The following is a 24,190-nucleotide window of genomic DNA, read 5'->3' as shown; positions in this document are numbered from 1 at the left end:
TAATTAAATTTGGAACACAGTATCATCTTTTATTCAGTGAACAGTCATGATACACTTCCGGTTCCTTATCATGACGTCACACTTATTGCAGTCGTGTACATTTTTATCAATTTGGACGGATGCATTTAGTTACAATAAAAATTGTATAATTTTAGCAACATTTAAGATTAAACTGTTTTGGAGTGTTTGACACTTGTCTATGAAATGTTCGTATTTCCGATTGTGTGATGACGAAATAGTTCAATTACGCTTCCAGGTGTTGTACTGTTATTTAAAACAGGTGTGTTGCTCACCTGGGAATGATCGTCGGATAATTACGTCACGAACGGCGGCTGTTAAAGAAGTAAGAATGTCAAATAAATTACTATTTTAAGGCGAGTTTAGTCTAAACAGTTTAGCCGCAGCGGGTCGGTCACGTTTGCCTGACTCCTCTTCGTGTTCGCTTGTGCACTTTCGCCAAAAACTTTTACAAAAAAATCAAACTTTGTAAAAAGTTGTGCTCGCGGCTATAAAAAGTCTATTGTGGTGTTCACTGGGTTGCTCTTGATTTTTTTTTTCTCTGTCAAACAGACGAGGCGAGTGGCAGTGAGAAAGAAAAGTGGAACAGACTCCACCCAGAAACGAGAGCCAGCCGACGCCATAAAAATGAGCGGTTCCCACCCCCGGCTCCACCAGAGCGCCGCGCCCGCTCCCAACGCTCCCTCCTCGGACAAGGACGCAGAAATGCCCGCCACGGAGAAAGACCTGGCCGAGGACGCGCCGTGGAAGAAGATCCAGCAAAACACGTTCACTCGTTGGTGCAACGAACACCTAAAATGCGTCAACAAGCGCATCGGCAACTTGCAGACGGACCTGAGCGACGGGCTGCGGCTCATCGGGCTTCTGGAGGTTCTGTCCCAGAAGAAGATGTTCCGAAAGTACAACCAGAGGCCTACCTTCCGCCAGATGCAGCTGGAGAACGTGTCCGTGGCATTGGAGTTCCTGGATAAGGAGAACATCAAGCTGGTGTCAATAGGTGAGTGCCATGAATGCGTTTTACACGTTATTGCACTAACAAAAACATGGTGGTCAGTAGGAATTTGGCCAGAACTTGATATCATCGAGTAACACCACTGACTGAACATTTGTCATTGTGGAGTGAAAAAGCTCCTATTGTGTGTTTCTACAAGTGTGCATTTCTTGGGTCCCCTCCTCCTCTACATCGAAGGCTTTGATTTGGGAGGAAAGAGGGGGCCTCCGTTTTTCCAGGCTGGGCCCAAGGAACTTGGACAAACTTTCTTGATCCCCAGGGGAAATTGTTTGACACAGTAGCTCAATTACAAACCAAAAGGCTCACTAAGAACGAGAAAAGACAATTTAAAACAGCAAAACCAACCATACAAAAGGGACGGTGTATAATGATACAATAGAATGGTTACAAATTGAACAAAGTGACAATTACAAAAACTTATTTAGAAGGGAACTGTACTTTTTTTATTTAGAAATTTTGCCTCTAATTCACAATCCTTATGAGACCAGAACACCCTCTTTTCCCCTAATACATTCTAACTCGTAAATAAACGTCCGCCAATAGGAGCCTTGACGTCATTAAACCCAATGAATAACCATCCAGAAAGCCGCGACAACACTATTTACATTTTGTGAGCTAAATATTAAAGGCCTACTGAAACCCACTACTACCGACCACGCAGTCTGATAGTTTATATATCAATGATGAAATATTAACATTGCTACACATGTTTACTAAATTACAATTTTAAATTTCCCGGGGAGTTTCCTGTTGAAAACTTCGCGCAATGATGACGCGTGTTTGTGACGTTATTGGTTGGAGGGGACGTATTGGGCAGCACCACTTGCGGGTAAAAGTTGTCTCTTTTCATCATGCAATTACACAGTATTTTGGACATCTGTGTTGCTGAATATTTTGCAATTTCTTCAAATATTATTGAAGTACAAGTAGAAAGATGGATGTGGGAAGCTTTAGCCTTTAGCCACACAAACACACGGTGTTTCCTTGTTTAAAATTCCCAAAGGTGAAGCTTTACTATGGATCAGAGAGGTCAAGCGAACATAGTTCCAGACCACTTGTCAACCGGCAGGTTTCGGTGAGAAAATTGTGATAAAAAGTCTCCTCTTACCGGAGATCAGCGGCGCTTGCGCCGTCCATGCAGCTGCCGTGACTTCCCTCAGAGACTGGCGTCAACACACCCGTGCACACACAACTCCAACTATCAGGTACTATTTAAGTCACTGAAACACTAGCAACACAATAGAAATAAGGGATTTCCCAGAATCATCCTAGTAAATGTGAATCTGAATCGCTCCCAATGCAATCACCTTTTTTTTTTTTTTTACTTTATTTTTATTTATTTTTTCTAGTCCTTCACTATCAATATCCTCATCCTCAAATCTTTCATCCTCGCTCAAATTAATGGGGAAATTGTCGTTTTCTCGGTCCGAATAGGTCTTCATGCTGGAGGCTCACATTATTAAACAATGTGAGGATGTGAGGAGCCCTCACACCGGTGATGTCATCTTCTGCTACTTCCGGTAAAGGCAGGGCTTTTTTTATTAGCAACCAAAAGTTGCAAACTATATCGTCTGTTCTGTACTAAATCCTTTCAGCAAAAATATGGCAATATCGCGAAATGATCAAGTATGACACATAGAATGGACCTGCTATCCCCGTTTTAAATAAAATCTCATTGTCACTAGGCCTTTCACAAAGTATTAGTGATATTATTATAAGCCAAGGCTATTCAACTACATAATGAAAGGGCCACAGTATCAAGAGCCTTAAGGACTCAGGGGACGGACATCAAAATTTGGATGTTTCCTTGAAGTGCGACTGCGTTACAAAGTTAGTAAACTCATTGAATTTCAATACATTCATAATTCTGCCCTCGCCACTTGTTTCCGGCGTGTGCAGTTGGCTAACAGCATGAAAAAACAGAAGTTTTGAGAATTGATTTTCCTTCTTTTGAATAGTTTTATTTCTTTACACTTCATTTAGGTTTGTAAGATTAAACCTCAACACAAAATGAACATTACAAAAGTATGTCCATTGTGTGTTTTACATCAAATCGGTTTAGTGTTAATACATTCACACAAACTACAGGTGTTTACGCATCTAGAAATTAAACAAATCCGCAGCAAACATTGCACACAATGTGGGTGGCTCAACACAATTAAACTTAAGGTGTGGCATTAACCTATACTGGTCAAATTCAGTGCTACATGTATTAAATGAGCTCTGATCGCCACAGAGTTACTCAGCCAAAAAACACTATCACTACAATACATTCATACTTTGTCCAGTCGCTGTTAAAGTCCAATTTTCGCGATTTTATTATTTTCAGTGTTAATAGTGCCAGTTTTGGTTTTAATAAGTAGTCTTCTACTCAGCCAATGCTGCTTAATTGCGACATATATGCCATGCTGTTGTCCCCTGTGGGGTGGCGGGAGCATTGCATACATGAGCAACCCTAGTTTGGTTTCATCAAGCCTATATGGGTGATGTTTTGTGGGCCAAACAAAAGCTTTGGTGGGCTGGCGGTTGAATAGTCCTGTTCGAAGCGCTAACGTTTAGGAACTTATGTGGCGCATTGAGAGAGAGAGAGGCAAAATCCTAATGCTGCTGTACTGACGACATGGGTTGATGAGCTGCTTTCTCACCTTCTGAGCTTGGGAAAGTTAATTCTACTTCAAAAATTATGGCTTGCACCTTTTTTATAGTAAAATTATGTGGACATAAACTAAGTTGATACCCTAAAAAAGCCAATTGAGACCCGGAGATGGTAGGATAGACCCCAAAAGATTTTGTTCCACCCTCCTTTTTTGTTTGTGAGGATTAGGAGTCATTCTTTATCCAAAATGGATCATATCATTTTATCAGTCACTATCCCAGTGAGTGCAGACATTGTACAGTAAGTGATGTTGACTCATGTCTGTTAAAGTGAACATGTGCTTGAAATTAATGCACCACTGTATGCTTAAAAGGAGCAAAATGCATTCTATTACACACTATGAATGTTACTACTTTACATACAGTACGTATACTCACAGCAAGTATATAAAACCTTGATGACTTTTTTAAAGCACTTTATAAGCAGTATAGAATGACTCCATTGTAAACTGACTTGCTCACATTTTATTTACGAGTAAGAATGTATGAAAAGAAGAAACATGTTCTTCACTTAGATATTGTGAATGATGGACAAAATTCCCCCGAAAAAGCGCAGTTCCCTTTTAGGTCAGGTCTTTTGTGAGCCATCATTTACCATTTTGCGCTTCAAATATTTAAAAATATTTTCTTAACTTTCTTGCCTAAATTAAGTTTCAAATTGTCTCAGATTTGGGCGATGTAGCCGGAAATCTATACTGCGATATACCACGATATATTTTGGTTTATAACTAATAGTTGTGCCTCACTATAGCGAGACATCGTGACGTCAAGATTTTCTTTGTTTTATATGTATGTGTACTTGCATACATGGGTATAGAAGCTCCCACATGTACATACATACATGTATGCATACATACAGTCGTTAAGTGAATTATATTTATATAGCATTTTTCTGGAGTGAATTCAAGTGCTTTTACACAGTAAAGCCTATTTAAGTTACATTTAAACCAGTGTGGGTGGCATTGGGAGCAGGTGGGTGAAGTGTCTTGCCCAAGGACACAGCAGTGGCTAGAATCCAGAACCCTCAAGTTGCTGGCATGGCCACTCTACCAACCGAGCTATATTGAAGGGGCTGCTTTCAACTTGCCCACAGTTAACATTTTTTAAAGGAAAATAAATATCAGCGGTTTGTTCTTAAGAACAAATGTTTTTAAAGGCAACATATTATGCAAAACTAACTTTTCTTACCTGTTTGTACCTGTTTCTGTATACCTCCAAGAAAATTAGAAGGAATATTTATAAAATAATCTTCCATTCGTTCATACTTCAAATGAGCCATTCAGAATTTGCCCATTTTGAAGTTTTCCCACAATATCTCCAAATATTGTAAAAATGTACCTAAAGTACTTTGCGCTGTAGTCAAGGTAGCGTGTAGTTAAAACTTACATCTGTCTGGTGACTCAATATGGAGGTGTTAAAACTACAACATGGATGGTGGAGAGAGTCGTAGTGGAGGCACGTAAAAAGACATACAAAATGGGGCATTCTGAAGAGCTGGGCAGAAGCTTAAGGATGGTTTGTAAAGCCTAATCAATGTAGCAATTTAAACAAAACAGTCAAACACAAGGAGTGTTTTAGTTGTAGATGAAAAAAAAAAATCATGACCCATTTATACATATTACAGTGCAGTATTTGTCCCATTTGTTTGTCTTAATCGATTAAGATCCACTAAGCTGGGCCTCCGTTTCAGAGTTAAGGTCTATCAACGCTAATAGGTGGCTAATCTTTGCTATCTTCACATTGATAGTCAAGTTGAACAACTTTTGGCAAAACGTTTTGATGTAATTCCTTGTCAGCATCTGCCTCAATGACTCATCTCGACATTGGTGAGACATTGATGCGATTTAGGCTACTGAGACTAACAGCTGTCTGTGCAAAGTGTAGATTAAGGCTGGGCGATTTAAAAACTATATCTATATATCGCAATAGACATTTATTCAGTATAAAAATGCGTTAGATAAAACTTTTTTGTATCTTTTTTCCGGACAAAAGTGGAAGTATGGAAGCAAGGTTGGTTGCATGAACAATGGCACTTGTTCTCTGGTAACCGAGCAATGCAGGAAGTGACCTCTCATCAGTGGGAGTGACAGGCTAAAAGCCAATTAGGTGACAGGGTAAAAGCCAATTAGGTGACCGTATTAACTATCAAGTTTGGTGGATTGCCCTTGCCCTTATGTGGGCTCTGTACCGAGGATGTCGTTGTGGTTTGTGCAGCCCTTTGAGACACTTGTGATTTAGGTCTATATAAATATTGATTGATGACTGTCTGGATGGAGTGAGAAGAGTCAAAATGAAGCAATTGTGGATAAAAGAGGAAAATTCACCTGGACAGGTTTTTGGATTTTTCAAAGGGGACCATAGTCTGACCAATGTGGTCTGTAAATGATGCAAGGCAAGAACGCTAATACCTCATCACCTTAGCCGCGCTCAACCTTTAGAGCACAGCTGTAACTTCCTAGCACTAAACCTGCAGAAAATGGTTCTTCTCAGGTTTCTCTGTTTACATTTTCAAACGTTGCACTATTTTCTGACACTTCGAAGCATTTCTTGCATATTTCTTATTTTTGCACCTTTGCTCAATGTGATTTTAATATGTTTACATGTTTGTTTTCCATGCTTGTGTTGACATTTCCTTTCTGCCTTGATAGCTGAGGGATTATAACCAGAGGAAGTTACATTTTAAATCAAATATTTTTCTCCTGGTCATTTTCTATAGGTCATAAAAGTAAATTATCGATATAGACCCAAATAAAACATTGACAGTTTTCAGCCATATCGCATATGCCTCCTACAAAGTAAAAATATGTTGGGTTCCTTTTTGAGATCGTATTGGATAATCTCTATTGGCCGAAAGTCAAGGCTCAAATATCGTATCAGTAAGTGAAGAAGTTACATCGGGACACAGTCATTTCTACATTTTTTGAGAAAATTTAATGTAGGAGCCAGCCAGGGATAAAGAAACAAATCACACACACTCCTGCAGCTTCAACGTACATGCTGCTAAACCTGCAAAAAAAATGTTCTCAGGTTTCTCGATGTTTACGTTTTCACACTATCGTGATACAGTTTTCAGCCATATCGCCCGGCCTTGGTAGAGATTAATTTTTACTCTTGACTCAAGAGTCACTTCATCTTCGACATGAATCACAGCTTTGGCGTGAGCGATGTGGAATAACACTGTGCACGCAATACTAACGTGGAATGCTAACAACACGGCTTATGGTCGTAGCTACGACTGATGGTGATTAAGTTTTTGCCTAACAACTTGCGTCAATGGTTTCAGCACATGGAAGCCCAGTTCTAAAGATAACGTAAATGTTTCTACCTAGTGGTTGTGTTGTGGCTCGTGTTGTGGCCTTTATGTTTGGTTGATCCTCTGGGCTGCCATTGAGTACTGTGATCGACAGTTGAACACACCCAAGGCTACAATATTGGGTGGAATGAGTGTAAAGGTGATATTTAGAAAGGTAGTTTTTTATGCTCTATAAAAAATATTTGATTCCTTCACCACAGTCATGCCCGGAACCAATTACCTGGGATAAAGGAGGGCTGACTAGTTCGGCCCATCCTAGCAGGGAGGCAATGGTGGAGGAACACACAGACACAGGCCTATTGTCTGTGGTCATGTCGTGCAGTGGGCTGGGGCGCCATGGTGTCACAACACTGGCTCCTGCTCGGTGACATCAAACTGGCTTGAATGGACTTTTTCTCGGAAGAGACTTGATGCTGGGACATGTCGGCGTCAGATTTGGTTTTCTACGTCATTCTGTGAATACTATGTGCCCCGAGTGGTGTCGACTTGGTCTATAGCAAGAGAGTAGTAGTCTCATAAATAGCGGCCACTTGTACAATGCCAGTTATTTTGCATCACAGAAAATGTTTTTTTTTTTTACTACGTATAAATGTGCTGCAATGATGCATGTTGATAAAGGAATCAATTCTTTGTTTACTCTTTTAGGATAAACTTGATGCTGTATGAATTGTTTTATTGTTATGAATTACTTTACTTGTATATATTTGTTTTTTGTACTTAAGGCTGCACTAGAGTTGCACAGTATCGATTCAGGATTTTTGATATTTTTGACCTCGGGGCCCAACGTTTCCATTACAGGGGGGCCCGGGGCCCCCCACTAAAATATTAACACTGAATCTGCATCTTGATTTTGATCTTATTCAATAATTATCTAATCTACTTACTGCTTACAGTCTTGTCAAATGATATGAAAGCATGTGATATTTATTATTATTAAGGCTTTGGTCAGACTGATTACAAAAGTACTCATCAAATATACTGCATAAGAAGGGACCCATAAAAACGCATTAAAATTACATATGACACAGTGCTAAATTAAAATTAATTTAAAGTAAATATTAACATGTTTCATAAACTTTCAAAATAAAAATGCAACTTTGTCACTTCATAATTTTTGCACTTAAAGAAGTTTGTTTGAAATTGTCATTACTGCCAAAAGTGGAGGAATAGTGTATTACAACTGAGTACTGCTGCGGCCACAGCGAAGAAACAGATATATCTTGGCGGCCCTCTAGGTGGTGCTTGTGGCCCAGCCATGTGGCTCGGAAACATTGATATGGATGGTGTGAATCTTTGGGGACTTACTGATTTGATTCAGAATACATTCTCTATTCAAACAGATTCTCGTGACGTATAATTATCGAACCATTTTCTACCGCTTGTCCCTTTCGGGGTCGCGGGTGATCCATCCATCCAAACATTTTCAAAGCAGGTTACAGGTTAGAAAAGCTCCCTCTGGTTGCATGAAGATGGTCTAAAAACATTTTTAAACTTTTTTTTCCTTTAAAAAAAAAAGTTTCCTTTTTAAAAAAAAAAAAAAAATTATGAATCTCAATGAATACAATTTGAATATGAATTTATATCTTGTGCCCATCTTGATGAATAAATCACGTTGTAATAATGCATGTTGATACATTGTCTTGCAAATTTGACTGTCAAGCGAACAACCATGTTCTCAACGCAAAGTAGTGCCCTCGTAAGCAAGCTAGCGGCTAGCAAACCTGACTCTTCGCTATGGCGGCGAATGAACTGTCTTACATGTAACAATATTCACAGAGGAGGTGGAATAGCGAAGCATGCTACACCATACATGTAGGGTACTGTAAGCCAGTGTTTCTTAACCAAGCGCCCTCTTGCAGGCTTTCAAATGTTTCTAATTTTTGCAGGCTGTATAGCAGCACTCCAATGTATACACTTTTCAATCCCTTGGGGCTGTAATAACTATTTAAAACCGAAGAAATCTGTTATAGGGCAGAAATTATGACTTAAGTGGTGCAGCTGTATTTTCATTTGCACTTACATTTAATTGACAGTTTAAAAAGCAAATTTTGTATTAATCTATTTAAATGTATTTTAGCACTATGTGCATTTAAAATATTTGTCAAGTACTTATTGTGATCAGCCTGTCCTAAGCCTTGATTACCGCATGCTAACCCATTTGAATAGGTTTATCCTGTTAATCATGTCTAACCTACAGTACTTACAGTTTAAGAGTAAGATGACTAGTTCTGTGTTAATATTAGAGTAGGTCCCGGGCACCGCTGTAGGGAAAACGATGGGCCCCAATGTCCAAAAGGTTAAACCGCTGCTGTAAGTCATGCTAATTGCTAAGATTGTGAATGTTGGGTGGGTGCATCAACACAAATCAATGTAACGATACAGAGCAATCATTATATTGTTTAATACAGTAATTGGATCAACATTTCTTAGGTTTTCAATATTTGTTTACAAACTTAGTAAAAACAAGTCACTGCACGCATAAAGGCTTTAAAAGTTAAAAGCCAAATAATACCAATCAGTGCCAAAGGTAGTTTTTGCTTATGTCTACTTATTTTGCGCTAATGACGTTTTTGCTGAAAATATTAAATGTAATGTGAAGCGTTGTATAAATATAATTCACTTTGAATTGTAACACTACAGTGCTGTGTTTTGTCTAAATATAATTATCAAATATATCAGTCAATGGTCTTACTACAGAAAGTAAGCACATTAACTGTAAATAATGCAATATTTTGCCATAGGCAGATACTTCAGCAGCTAAATTAGGAGCCTTTGTAACCCATTTGTGTTAATTTATAAGCCGAAAAATATTACAGCAGGCTGCAATATAAATTTGAGGCTCTATTGCCCATCTCTATTCCGCATGCACGTCATCAGACAGTAATTGACGAATAGAAAGCAATTGTGCGCTTTGGTCGTTGGTTTACGCCACACGCCTCCACAAACCTTTGAAGAATATGGTTAATAATGCAGTAGTACCTCAGGGTACGGGTTTAATTGGTCTGTGACACAGCCCAGACCTTGAAAAAGTTGTATTGCAAAACGTTGCCCATTGAAATGGGAAAATAAACTTTTAGATAACATGGTATGATAGAATGTAGTACAAACAAGTGCAGTAGTTTGATGTTAATGTACAGTTTTCACCTTGGAGAGTGGACTTCCTCCCAGCTGTTTCTCTGGCAAACACACCATCAGCACAATCTCCATATTTTAATTAATTGTTTGGATACTTTAACCTCCCCTGCCGGTGTTATGGACTCGTTCTGCTTCAGTATGGTGCAGACTAGCCATGTCACTCCAACTGCTGCACCAAGTTCGCTAGCTACACACACTGTCATCGTTTCGATGATTTCATTCTGTAATACAATGGACATCATCCACTTCTCAGCACTGTCCTTCACACTCACCTTCACAACCATGCTTGAAAAAACAAAGTTATGTCTATCTCCAGCTATAAGCTAATGCTAGCGAGTAAGAGAGGATGTTTTGGTCGGCTCTTACGGGGTTCACTGACATTCACTATGCCAACTAGTGGCGGGGATGCTTCTAATCCCAGTTTTTGTTAGCAACTTAAAGCAAGTGTAGGTGCTGGGAAAACAGCGATCGAATCGTGATCAATTGTTGCTATTCTGAAGCGATTAAAAATGTTGAATTTTTTTTTTTTATCAATATCGTGTGTGTTGCAGAAGTAAAGTTATTTCTGCATCACACCAAATATTTGTCTGCATGATACTTTCACAAAGCTCAACATGTTTCTGGACGTTAGGTTTTGTTCTTGGCTGAAGAAATTCTCATCTGGTCAGTCACATGGTGCGATTCAACAGCAGTCCACCCTGCATCTCTTGCTCGGTCTACAACATGTGTGGGGAGTGGGAGCAGGCATAGGTTGGTGACTGGGGCAGCTCTGAATCAGACGCAAGTGACATCCCTGAGGGGAATGTCTGGCTCATGTTGTGGTTTCCATGTGCATGCAAACACTTTCCAGCAGGTGAAACTGCACACTCTTCCACTTTACCATGAATTGATTAACGTGGACCCCGACTTAAACAAGTTGAAAAACTGATTCGGGTGTTACCATTTAGTGGTCAATTGTACGGAATATGTACTGAACTGTGTAATCTACTAATAAAAGTTTCAATCAATCAAAAAAACATACCTGGACATGGTTGATATTATAGCAGCATACTCTTGGTCCAAAACTACTTCAAGGACCCTGGCAGTGTCTAATCAGTGTTAATTTCCAAAGATGTCTGGCCCATTCATGTACCAGTTTTCTCCCACGCCTAGAATGTGTCACTGGTAGGTCTTTAGGGCGTTAATACCACCTCACTCACCCTCATCCCGCTTTTCCTTTTTTGGCTCGTTTAATCTGTAGATCAGAAGCCTGCTCTGCTCGTACTTCCTCCTTCCATTGCAGAAAATGGACACACCCTTGCAGCCACAATTTAGCACAGACTTGCCATCACGGCTCAGCACGATGGTTGAGGTTCCCTTCCGTTCTTCACCGCCGTCCTACTTGTTAACTTGGTTTGCCTTTCATATCTTTGTTTGATCATACAGCTCAGTCAGGAGTTCACACAATCAAGTCAATGTGGAACTTTTTTCTTTTTCTTTTTTTAAGTTACTGCACTTTAAACACTAGTGGCGCACAAAAAACCATTCACATCCAAATTGTGATTCTTAATTCAAATTTTAAATCGATTCATAAAGTTAAGTCCCAACGATAGTCTCATACACTAGGTGTGGTGAAATGTTAACCTGTGTGTGTGTATTTAAATTTTAAAACAATGTTTTAGGCCATCTTTTTGCAACCTCAATCAATGTTTATTTATATAGCCCTAAAACACAAATGTCTCAAAGGACTGTACAAACCATTACCACTACGACATCCTCGGAAGAACCCACATAAGGGCAAGAGAAACTCTCACCCAGTGGGCAAGGAGAATTCACAACCACTGGGACGCCAGTGACTGATGACTATGAGAAACCTTGGAGAGGACCTCAAATGTGGGCAACCCCCCCCCGTAGGGGACCGAAAGCAATGGATGTCGAGCGGGTCTAACATGATACTGTGAAAGTTCAATCCATAGTGGCTCCAACACAGCCGTGAGAGTTCAGTTCAAAGCGGATCCAAGACAGCAGCGAGAGTCCCGTCCACAGGAAACCATCCCAAGCGGAGGCGGATCAGCAGCGTAGAGATGTCCCCAACCGATACACAGGCGAGCGGTCCATCCTGGGTCCGGACGAGCGGCCCATCCTGGGTCTCGACTCTGGACAGCCAGTACTTCATCCATGGTCATCGGACCGGACCTCCTCCGCAAGGGAGGGGGGGACAGAGGAGAAAAAGAAAAGTGGCAGATCAACTGGTCTAAAAAGGTCTATTTAAAGGCTAGAGTATACAAATGAGTTTTAAGGTTAGACTTAAATGCTTCTGCTGAGGTAGCATCTCCAACTGTTACCGGGAGGGCATTCCAGCGTACTGGAGCCCGAACGGAAAACGCTCTATAGCCCGCAGACTTTTTTTGGGCTTTAGGAATCACTAATAAGCCGGGGTCTTTTGAACGCAGATTTCTTGCCGGTACATATGGTACAATACAATCGGCAAGATAGGGTGGAGCTAGACCGTGTAGCATTTTATACCTAAGTAGTAAAACCTTAAAGTCACATCTTAAGTGCACAGGAAGAAAATGAGCTGTTCTAACCTGTTTGGTATAATTGTATTGAAACTTTTTCAAATACATTGCGCGAATCTGTTTACCTTGAGAATCGTGCTGAATCGAGATTCGAATTGTCACCCTAGGAACTGGATCGAATCATTGGATGCCCAAATATTCACACACCTGTAAAACACCAAACATTGCCATGCACTGATTTTTTTTTTTTTAATTACCTCCACTTAACCTCCATTTAAGCAGATACCTAAAACTTTTTAAGACTCTATACAGAAAAGTTATACTTTTCAGCTTTAGATCTAACTTTTTGCAGTACAATTTTAGTAGTCTTTCAAAACAAAATAGCATTACTGTCGTTCCAGGTGACTGATTAGGTTTGATGTGTCTGTTATATTTTTACTCCCCACCTTGCAGTGTGTCTGCAGAACATTTTGGTGCAAATGGCATACAAAATGTATTTGAAGCAGTAAAGGAGTCCCACATGATTGATGCCATGTTCGTATCCAATGAACTCCGAAGTGAGGCGCGCTTTATTTGTTCACCTTTACCCGCAGTTCAAGTAATCTCGCCTCATTGGAGCCCTATTTTCTAAAATAATGTTGGTAATCAGAGCTATTTTTAAGGTTATTGGATTTATCAGAATATCACAATTTGTCACATCGGCCTGAAAATGATTTGTCCGGTGTTTATTGTGCACCTTTTTTAGTTGTCAAATTGACTGATCTATTGCATCTTGAAATTGAGGCGTAGATTAAAAAACAAAACAAAAACAAAAAAACACAAGTTTGAAGTTGATCGATCGCAGTAGTAACATTTTTCTTATTTGTGGAACTGTTTGGATTAAAAAAGGCAACACTAGCAAGAGATCATGAGTAGGGGTGTACTAACTTTTTTTTTTTTTACTTCACAGTACTGGTTGAGTAATATTTTGTGGTGATGAATTTTAGCGGTTTGATCAAGTGAAATTAGAACCCTGGTAGTTATGATATAAGTTAACATGTATTTACCGTCTGGAATGCTATGCTGTTTTTGAATAATAGTGGAGTTTTTTTTTTTTGGTTGAATGATGTTTACTCGTTTGTTGCTGGATACTTTCTAATAAATACGAAATCTCAGAAGCAGGGTAAGTAATCTGCAACTATAATTGTTTATTTGACAAATATGCTGTTTTACACTTCTAACTTGCTTTCTTAGTAGTTGTGTAGCTGCTAGCTCCTCGTAGTCTATAGCCAAGCCTTTTTAACTTTTGTAAAATAGAAGAAAATGTATGTCTAGCTTTGCAAAGGGAAAGATGATGCATGACTGCTTGTATTGCACATGATATCACACAGCTAAAGAAGCTGCGGGATTGCGTCTTACACATTTTACTCGCAAGTGGATCTAATCCAATACTGATTAAATCAGTTCGGTTGGTAGAGTGGCCGTGCCAGCAATTTGAGTGGTTACAGGTTCGATTCCCGCTTCCGCCATCCTAGTCACTGCTGTTGTGTCCTTGGGCAAGACACTTTACCCACGTGCTCCCAGTGCCACCCACACTGGTATAAATGTAACTTAGATATTGGGTGTCACTATGTAAAGCGCTTTGAGTCATTAGAGAAAAGTGCTATATAAATATAATTCAAAATTCACTACTCTTGAGCCAGGATGTCTACCAGATAATAAAAAGCTCCTAAGCAACACAATGAGCATCTCTTGTTTGCATCCATCCTCTGCTAGTTTGGAGCAGTAGGACCTGCTTCCTTTAGATCAGGGGTGTCCAAAGTGCGGCCCGTAGCTAATTTTTCAATGGCCTGTGGCACAATCGTTGGCATTCTAATGCTAGCTTTTTTGCTCATTTTGCAGGAATACAACTCAGCATCAAATATTTTGTTACTTGAAGAATGATACCTGTTGGTATGCTAGCTTTTCTGTTTCGGCTAATTTTGAAGGTATTGCCCTTCAGTCATACTTTTGTACTTGATGCGTACTAATGCTGGCATCCTAGCATTTACACACCTCAGTATTTTGGAGTTTGCATTTTAGCATGCTAACATTAGCATTGTAGCTTTTTTTTTTAATTTTATTTTTTAGCTAGTTCAGCAATTATACACCTCCAGAGTTGTATTTTGGTATTTCATTACCACCAACTGTAATAATGCTATTGTTAGCATGCTAGGTTTTCTTAGCTTGTTTTGCTTACTAAACGCTATGTGGCCAGCATGCTAACTGTTAACAATTCAGTTTGGCTTTTCAGCATTCAGAATCAGACATACTTTCACTACTGAAATTATATTTTCTGCATGTATATATTTGAAATATATATGTTGCACTGGTTTTGAAAGTGAAAACTGCCAAAATGGCCCCCGCACTCTCAGTGGAATACATTTGGGTACCTCTGCATTAGATCGTGGTTCTTTCCGTTTGATACGACTCACCTTTTTTCTTTTACACGCAGTGTGTGCTGTCCATTTTGTCTGGGTAGACATCCTGTGTGGGTATCATTACGCCCATGTTTGAGTAAGCTTAACCCGTCTTAGTCAAGCATCTTTAGGCCGGAGTAAGGTTTTTTTTTTTTACTTTATTTTTATTTATTTTTTCTAGTCCTTCACTATCAATATCCTCATCCTCAAATCTTTCATCCTCGCTCAAATTAATGGGGAAATTGTCGTTTTCTCGGTCCGAATAGGTCTTCATGCTGGAGGCTCACATTATTAAACAATGTGAGGATGTGAGGAGCCCTCACACCGGTGATGTCATCTTCTGCTACTTCCGGTAAAGGCAGGGCTTTTTTTATTAGCAACCAAAAGTTGCAAACTATATCGTCTGTTCTGTACTAAATCCTTTCAGCAAAAATATGGCAATATCGCGAAATGATCAAGTATGACACATAGAATGGACCTGCTATCCCCGTTTTAAATAAAATCTCATTGTCACTAGGCCTTTCACAAAGTATTAGTGATATTATTATAAGCCAAGGCTATTCAACTACATAATGAAAGGGCCACAGTATCAAGAGCCTTAAGGACTCAGGGGACGGACATCAATATTTGGATGTTTCCTTGAAGTGCGACTGCGTTACAAAGTTAGTAAACTCATTGAATTTCAATACATTCATAATTCTGCCCTCGCCACTTGTTTCCGGCGTGTGCAGTTGGCTAACAGCATGAAAAAACAGAAGTTTTGAGAATTGATTTTCCTTCTTTTGAATAGTTTTATTTCTTTACACTTCATTTAGGTTTGTAAGATTAAACCTCAACACAAAATGAACATTACAAAAGTATGTCCATTGTGTGTTTTACATCAAATCGGTTTAGTGTTAATACATTCACACAAACTACAGGTGTTTACGCATCTAGAAATTAAACAAATCCGCAGCAAACATTGCACACAATGTGGGTGGCTCAACACAATTAAACTTAAGGTGTGGCATTAACCTATACTGGTCAAATTCAGTGCTACATGTATTAAATGAGCTCTGATCGCCACAGAGTTACTCAGCCAAAAAACACTATCACTACAATACATTCATACTTTGTCCAGTCGCTGTTAAAGTCCAATTTTCGCGATTTTATTATTTTCAGTGTTAATAGTGCCAGTTTTGGTTTTAATAAGTAGTCTTCTACTCAGCCAATGCTGCTTAATTGCGACATATATGCCATGCTGTTGTCCCCTGTGGGGTGGCGGGAGCATTGCATACATGAGCAACCCTAGTTTGGTTTCATCAAGCCTATATGGGTGATGTTTTGTGGGCCAAACAAAAGCTTTGGTGGGCTGGCGGTTGAATAGTCCTGTTCGAAGCGCTAACGTTTAGGAACTTATGTGGCGCATTGAGAGAGAGAGAGGCAAAATCCTAATGCTGCTGTACTGACGACATGGGTTGATGAGCTGCTTTCTCACCTTCTGAGCTTGGGAAAGTTAATTCTACTTCAAAAATTATGGCTTGCACCTTTTTTATAGTAAAATTATGTGGACATAAACTAAGTTGATACCCTAAAAAAGCCAATTGAGACCCGGAGATGGTAGGATAGACCCCAAAAGATTTTGTTCCACCCTCCTTTTTTGTTTGTGAGGATTAGGAGTCATTCTTTATCCAAAATGGATCATATCATTTTATCAGTCACTATCCCAGTGAGTGCAGACATTGTACAGTAAGTGATGTTGACTCATGTCTGTTAAAGTGAACATGTGCTTGAAATTAATGCACCACTGTATGCTTAAAAGGAGCAAAATGCATTCTATTACACACTATGAATGTTACTACTTTACATACAGTACGTATACTCACAGCAAGTATATAAAACCTTGATGACTTTTTTAAAGCACTTTATAAGCAGTATAGAATGACTCCATTGTAAACTGACTTGCTCACATTTTATTTACGAGTAAGAATGTATGAAAAGAAGAAACATGTTCTTCACTTAGATATTGTGAATGATGGACAAAATTCCCCCGAAAAAGCGCAGTTCCCTTTTAGGTCAGGTCTTTTGTGAGCCATCATTTACCATTTTGCGCTTCAAATATTTAAAAATATTTTCTTAACTTTCTTGCCTAAATTAAGTTTCAAATTGTCTCAGATTTGGGCGATGTAGCCGGAAATCTATACTGCGATATACCACGATATATTTTGGTTTATAACTAATAGTTGTGCCTCACTATAGCGAGACATCGTGACGTCAAGATTTTCTTTGTTTTATATGTATGTGTACTTGCATACATGGGTATAGAAGCTCCCACATGTACATACATACATGTATGCATACATACAGTCGTTAAGTGAATTATATTTATATAGCATTTTTCTGGAGTGAATTCAAGTGCTTTTACACAGTAAAGCCTATTTAAGTTACATTTAAACCAGTGTGGGTGGCATTGGGAGCAGGTGGGTGAAGTGTCTTGCCCAAGGACACAGCAGTGGCTAGAATCCAGAACCCTCAAGTTGCTGGCATGGCCACTCTACCAACCGAGCTATATTGAAGGGGCTGCTTTCAACTTGCCCACAGTTAACATTTTTTAAAGGAAAATAAATATCAGCGGTTTGTTCTTAAGAACAAATGTTTTTAAAGGCAACATATTATGCAAAACTAACTTTTCTTACCTGTTTGTACCTGTTTCTGTATACCTCCAAGAAAATTAGAAGGAATATTTATAAAATAATCTTCCATTCGTTCATACTTCAAATGAGCCATTCAGAATTTGCCCATTTTGAAGTTTTCCCACAATATCTCCAAATATTGTAAAAATGTACCTAAAGTACTTTGCGCTGTAGTCAAGGTAGCGTGTAGTTAAAACTTACATCTGTCTGGTGACTCAATATGGAGGTGTTAAAACTACAACATGGATGGTGGAGAGAGTCGTAGTGGAGGCACGTAAAAAGACATACAAAATGGGGCATTCTGAAGAGCTGGGCAGAAGCTTAAGGATGGTTTGTAAAGCCTAATCAATGTAGCAATTTAAACAAAACAGTCAAACACAAGGAGTGTTTTAGTTGTAGATGAAAAAAAAAAATCATGACCCATTTATACATATTACAGTGCAGTATTTGTCCCATTTGTTTGTCTTAATCGATTAAGATCCACTAAGCTGGGCCTCCGTTTCAGAGTTAAGGTCTATCAACGCTAATAGGTGGCTAATCTTTGCTATCTTCACATTGATAGTCAAGTTGAACAACTTTTGGCAAAACGTTTTGATGTAATTCCTTGTCAGCATCTGCCTCAATGACTCATCTCGACATTGGTGAGACATTGATGCGATTTAGGCTACTGAGACTAACAGCTGTCTGTGCAAAGTGTAGATTAAGGCTGGGCGATTTAAAAACTATATCTATATATCGCAATAGACATTTATTCAGTATAAAAATGCGTTAGATAAAACTTTTTTGTATCTTTTTTCCGGACAAAAGTGGAAGTATGGAAGCAAGGTTGGTTGCATGAACAATGGCACTTGTTCTCTGGTAACCGAGCAATGCAGGAAGTGACCTCTCATCAGTGGGAGTGACAGGCTAAAAGCCAATTAGGTGACAGGGTAAAAGCCAATTAGGTGACCGTATTAACTATCAAGTTTGGTGGATTGCCCTTGCCCTTATGTGGGCTCTGTACCGAGGATGTCGTTGTGGTTTGTGCAGCCCTTTGAGACACTTGTGATTTAGGTCTATATAAATATTGATTGATGACTGTCTGGATGGAGTGAGAAGAGTCAAAATGAAGCAATTGTGGATAAAAGAGGAAAATTCACCTGGACAGGTTTTTGGATTTTTCAAAGGGGACCATAGTCTGACCAATGTGGTCTGTAAATGATGCAAGGCAAGAACGCTAATACCTCATCACCTTAGCCGCGCTCAACCTTTAGAGCACAGCTGTAACTTCCTAGCACTAAACCTGCAGAAAATGGTTCTTCTCAGGTTTCTCTGTTTACATTTTCAAACGTTGCACTATTTTCTGACACTTCGAAGCATTTCTTGCATATTTCTTATTTTTGCACCTTTGCTCAATGTGATTTTAATATGTTTACATGTTTGTTTTCCATGCTTGTGTTGACATTTCCTTTCTGCCTTGATAGCTGAGGGATTATAACCAGAGGAAGTTACATTTTAAATCAAATATTTTTCTCCTGGTCATTTTCTATAGGTCATAAAAGTAAATTATCGATATAGACCCAAATAAAACATTGACAGTTTTCAGCCATATCGCATATGCCTCCTACAAAGTAAAAATATGTTGGGTTCCTTTTTGAGATCGTATTGGATAATCTCTATTGGCCGAAAGTCAAGGCTCAAATATCGTATCAGTAAGTGAAGAAGTTACATCGGGACACAGTCATTTCTACATTTTTAGAGAAAATTTAATGTAGGAGCCAGCCAGGGATAAAGAAACAAATCACACACACTCCTGCAGCTTCAACGTACATGCTGCTAAACCTGCAAAAAAAATGTTCTCAGGTTTCTCGATGTTTACGTTTTCACACTATCGTGATACAGTTTTCAGCCATATCGCCCGGCCTTGGTAGAGATTAATTTTTACTCTTGACTCAAGAGTCACTTCATCTTCGACATGAATCACAGCTTTGGCGTGAGCGATGTGGAATAACACTGTGCACGCAATACTAACGTGGAATGCTAAAAACACGGCTTATGGTCGTAGCTACGACTGATGGTGATTAAGTTTTTGCCTAACAACTTGCGTCAATGGTTTCAGCACATGGAAGCCCAGTTCTAAAGATAACGTAAATGTTTCTACCTAGTGGTTGTGTTGTGGCTCGTGTTGTGGCCTTTATGTTTGGTTGATCCTCTGGGCTGCCATTGAGTACTGTGATCGACAGTTGAACACACCCAAGGCTACAATATTGGGTGGAATGAGTGTAAAGGTGATATTTAGAAAGGTAGTTTTTTATGCTCTATAAAAAATATTTGATTCCTTCACCACAGTCATGCCCGGAACCAATTACCTGGGATAAAGGAGGGCTGACTAGTTCGGCCCATCCTAGCAGGGAGGCAATGGTGGAGGAACACACAGACACAGGCCTATTGTCTGTGGTCATGTCGTGCAGTGGGCTGGGGCGCCATGGTGTCACAACACTGGCTCCTGCTCGGTGACATCAAACTGGCTTGAATGGACTTTTTCTCGGAAGAGACTTGATGCTGGGACATGTCGGCGTCAGATTTGGTTTTCTACGTCATTCTGTGAATACTATGTGCCCCGAGTGGTGTCGACTTGGTCTATAGCAAGAGAGTAGTAGTCTCATAAATAGCGGCCACTTGTACAATGCCAGTTATTTTGCATCACAGAAAATGTTTTTTTTTTTTACTACGTATAAATGTGCTGCAATGATGCATGTTGATAAAGGAATCAATTCTTTGTTTACTCTTTTAGGATAAACTTGATGCTGTATGAATTGTTTTATTGTTATGAATTACTTTACTTGTATATATTTGTTTTTTGTACTTAAGGCTGCACTAGAGTTGCACAGTATCGATTCAGGATTTTTGATATTTTTGACCTCGGGGCCCAACGTTTCCATTACAGGGGGGCCCGGGGCCCCCCACTAAAATATTAACACTGAATCTGCATCTTGATTTTGATCTTATTCAATAATTATCTAATCTACTTACTGCTTACAGTCTTGTCAAATGATATGAAAGCATGTGATATTTATTATTATTAAGGCTTTGGTCAGACTGATTACAAAAGTACTCATCAAATATACTGCATAAGAAGGGACCCATAAAAACGCATTAAAATTACATATGACACAGTGCTAAATTAAAATTAATTTAAAGTAAATATTAACATGTTTCATAAACTTTCAAAATAAAAATGCAACTTTGCCACTTCATAATTTTTGCACTTAAAGAAGTTTGTTTGAAATTGTCATTACTGCCAAAAGTGGAGGAATAGTGTATTACAACTGAGTACTGCTGCGGCCACAGCGAAGAAACAGATATATCTTGGCGGCCCTCTAGGTGGTGCTTGTGGCCCAGCCATGTGGCTCGGAAACATTGATATGGATGGTGTGAATCTTTGGGGACTTACTGATTTGATTCAGAATACATTCTCTATTCAAACAGATTCTCGTGACGTATAATTATCGAACCATTTTCTACCGCTTGTCCCTTTCGGGGTCGCGGGTGATCCATCCATCCAAACATTTTCAAAGCAGGTTACAGGTTAGAAAAGCTCCCTCTGGTTGCATGAAGATGGTCTAAAAACATTTTTAAACTTTTTTTTCCTTTAAAAAAAAAAGTTTCCTTTTTAAAAAAAAAAAAAAAAATTATGAATCTCAATGAATACAATTTGAATATGAATTTATATCTTGTGCCCATCTTGATGAATAAATCACGTTGTAATAATGCATGTTGATACATTGTCTTGCAAATTTGACTGTCAAGCGAACAACCATGTTCTCAACGCAAAGTAGTGCCCTCGTAAGCAAGCTAGCGGCTAGCAAACCTGACTCTTCGCTATGGCGGCGAATGAACTGTCTTACATGTAACAATATTCACAGAGGAGGTGGAATAGCGAAGCATGCTACACCATACATGTAGGGTACTGTAAGCCAGTGTTTCTTAACCAAGCGCCCTCTTGCAGGCTTTCAAATGTTTCTAATTTTTGCAGGCTGTATAGCAGCACTCCAATGTATACACTTTTCAATCCCTTGGGGCTGTAATAACTATTTAAAACCGAAGAAATCTGTTATAGGGCAGAAATTATGACTTAAGTGGTGCAGCTGTATTTTCATTTGCACTTACATTTAATTGACAGTTTAAAAAGCAAATTTTGTATTAATCTATTTAAATGTATTTTAGCACTATGTGCATTTAAAATATTTGTCAAGTACTTATTGTGATCAGCCTGTCCTAAGCCTTGATTACCGCATGCTAACCCATTTGAATAGGTTTATCCTGTTAATCATGTCTAACCTACAGTACTTACAGTTTAAGAGTAAGATGACTAGTTCTGTGTTAATATTAGAGTAGGTCCCGGGCACCGCTGTAGGGAAAACGATGGGCCCCAATGTCCAAAAGGTTAAACCGCTGCTGTAAGTCATGCTAATTGCTAAGCTTGTGAATGTTGGGTGGGTGCATCAACACAAATCAATGTAACGATACAGAGCAATCATTATATTGTTTAATACAGTAATTGGATCAACATTTCTTAGGTTTTCAATATTTGTTTACAAACTTAGTAAAAACAAGTCACTGCACGCATAAAGGCTTTAAAAGTTAAAAGCCAAATAATACCAATCAGTGCCAAAGGTAGTTTTTGCTTATGTCTACTTATTTTGCGCTAATGACGTTTTTGCTGAAAATATTAAATGTAATGTGAAGCGTTGTATAAATATAATTCACTTTGAATTGTAACACTACAGTGCTGTGTTTTGTCTAAATATAATTATCAAATATATCAGTCAATGGTCTTACTACAGAAAGTAAGCACATTAACTGTAAATAATGCAATATTTTGCCATAGGCAGATACTTCAGCAGCTAAATTAGGAGCCTTTGTAACCCATTTGTGTTAATTTATAAGCCGAAAAATATTACAGCAGGCTGCAATATAAATTTGAGGCTCTATTGCCCATCTCTATTCCGCATGCACGTCATCAGACAGTAATTGACGAATAGAAAGCAATTGTGCGCTTTGGTCGTTGGTTTACGCCACACGCCTCCACAAACCTTTGAAGAATATGGTTAATAATGCAGTAGTACCTCAGGGTACGGGTTTAATTGGTCTGTGACACAGCCCAGACCTTGAAAAAGTTGTATTGCAAAACGTTGCCCATTGAAATGGGAAAATAAACTTTTAGATAACATGGTATGATAGAATGTAGTACAAACAAGTGCAGTAGTTTGATGTTAATGTACAGTTTTCACCTTGGAGAGTGGACTTCCTCCCAGCTGTTTCTCTGGCAAACACACCATCAGCACAATCTCCATATTTTAATTAATTGTTTGGATACTTTAACCTCCCCTGCCGGTGTTATGGACTCGTTCTGCTTCAGTATGGTGCAGACTAGCCATGTCACTCCAACTGCTGCACCAAGTTCGCTAGCTACACACACTGTCATCGTTTCGATGATTTCATTCTGTAATACAATGGACATCATCCACTTCTCAGCACTGTCCTTCACACTCACCTTCACAACCATGCTTGAAAAAACAAAGTTATGTCTATCTCCAGCTATAAGCTAATGCTAGCGAGTAAGAGAGGATGTTTTGGTCGGCTCTTACGGGGTTCACTGACATTCACTATGCCAACTAGTGGCGGGGATGCTTCTAATCCCAGTTTTTGTTAGCAACTTAAAGCAAGTGTAGGTGCTGGGAAAACAGCGATCGAATCGTGATCAATTGTTGCTATTCTGAAGCGATTAAAAATGTTGAATTTTTTTTTTTTATCAATATCGTGTGTGTTGCAGAAGTAAAGTTATTTCTGCATCACACCAAATATTTGTCTGCATGATACTTTCACAAAGCTCAACATGTTTCTGGACGTTAGGTTTTGTTCTTGGCTGAAGAAATTCTCATCTGGTCAGTCACATGGTGCGATTCAACAGCAGTCCACCCTGCATCTCTTGCTCGGTCTACAACATGTGTGGGGAGTGGGAGCAGGCATAGGTTGGTGACTGGGGCAGCTCTGAATCAGACGCAAGTGACATCCCTGAGGGGAATGTCTGGCTCATGTTGTGGTTTCCATGTGCATGCAAACACTTTCCAGCAGGTGAAACTGCACACTCTTCCACTTTACCATGAATTGATTAACGTGGACCCCGACTTAAACAAGTTGAAAAACTGATTCGGGTGTTACCATTTAGTGGTCAATTGTACGGAATATGTACTGAACTGTGTAATCTACTAATAAAAGTTTCAATCAATCAAAAAAACATACCTGGACATGGTTGATATTATAGCAGCATACTCTTGGTCCAAAACTACTTCAAGGACCCTGGCAGTGTCTAATCAGTGTTAATTTCCAAAGATGTCTGGCCCATTCATGTACCAGTTTTCTCCCACGCCTAGAATGTGTCACTGGTAGGTCTTTAGGGCGTTAAT

The 24,190-nt window shown here is 39.2% G+C and overlaps 1 protein-coding gene across 3 annotated transcripts in view; it reads left to right on the top strand.

Annotated features, from left to right (window-relative positions):
• Nucleotides 1-202: 202 nt before the first annotated feature.
• flna (filamin A, alpha (actin binding protein 280)) overlaps nucleotides 203-24,190 on the top strand; it is a 109,578-nt gene continuing 85,590 nt past the window's right edge. For all 3 annotated transcript variants that reach the window (XM_061903107.1, XM_061903108.1, XM_061903106.1), the window contains exons 1-2: nucleotides 203-343; nucleotides 571-1,015. In XM_061903107.1, coding sequence (XP_061759091.1) covers nucleotides 646-1,015 — 370 coding nt within the window. In that variant the 5' untranslated portion in view covers nucleotides 203-343; nucleotides 571-645. The remainder of the gene's footprint in view (nucleotides 344-570; nucleotides 1,016-24,190) is intronic.

The sequence above is a fragment of the Nerophis ophidion genome, linkage group LG06 (assembly GCF_033978795.1).
Source record: "Nerophis ophidion isolate RoL-2023_Sa linkage group LG06, RoL_Noph_v1.0, whole genome shotgun sequence".
NCBI classification, from domain to species: domain Eukaryota; kingdom Metazoa; phylum Chordata; class Actinopteri; order Syngnathiformes; family Syngnathidae; genus Nerophis; species Nerophis ophidion.
This window is presented reverse-complemented; position numbering and strand designations above follow the sequence as displayed.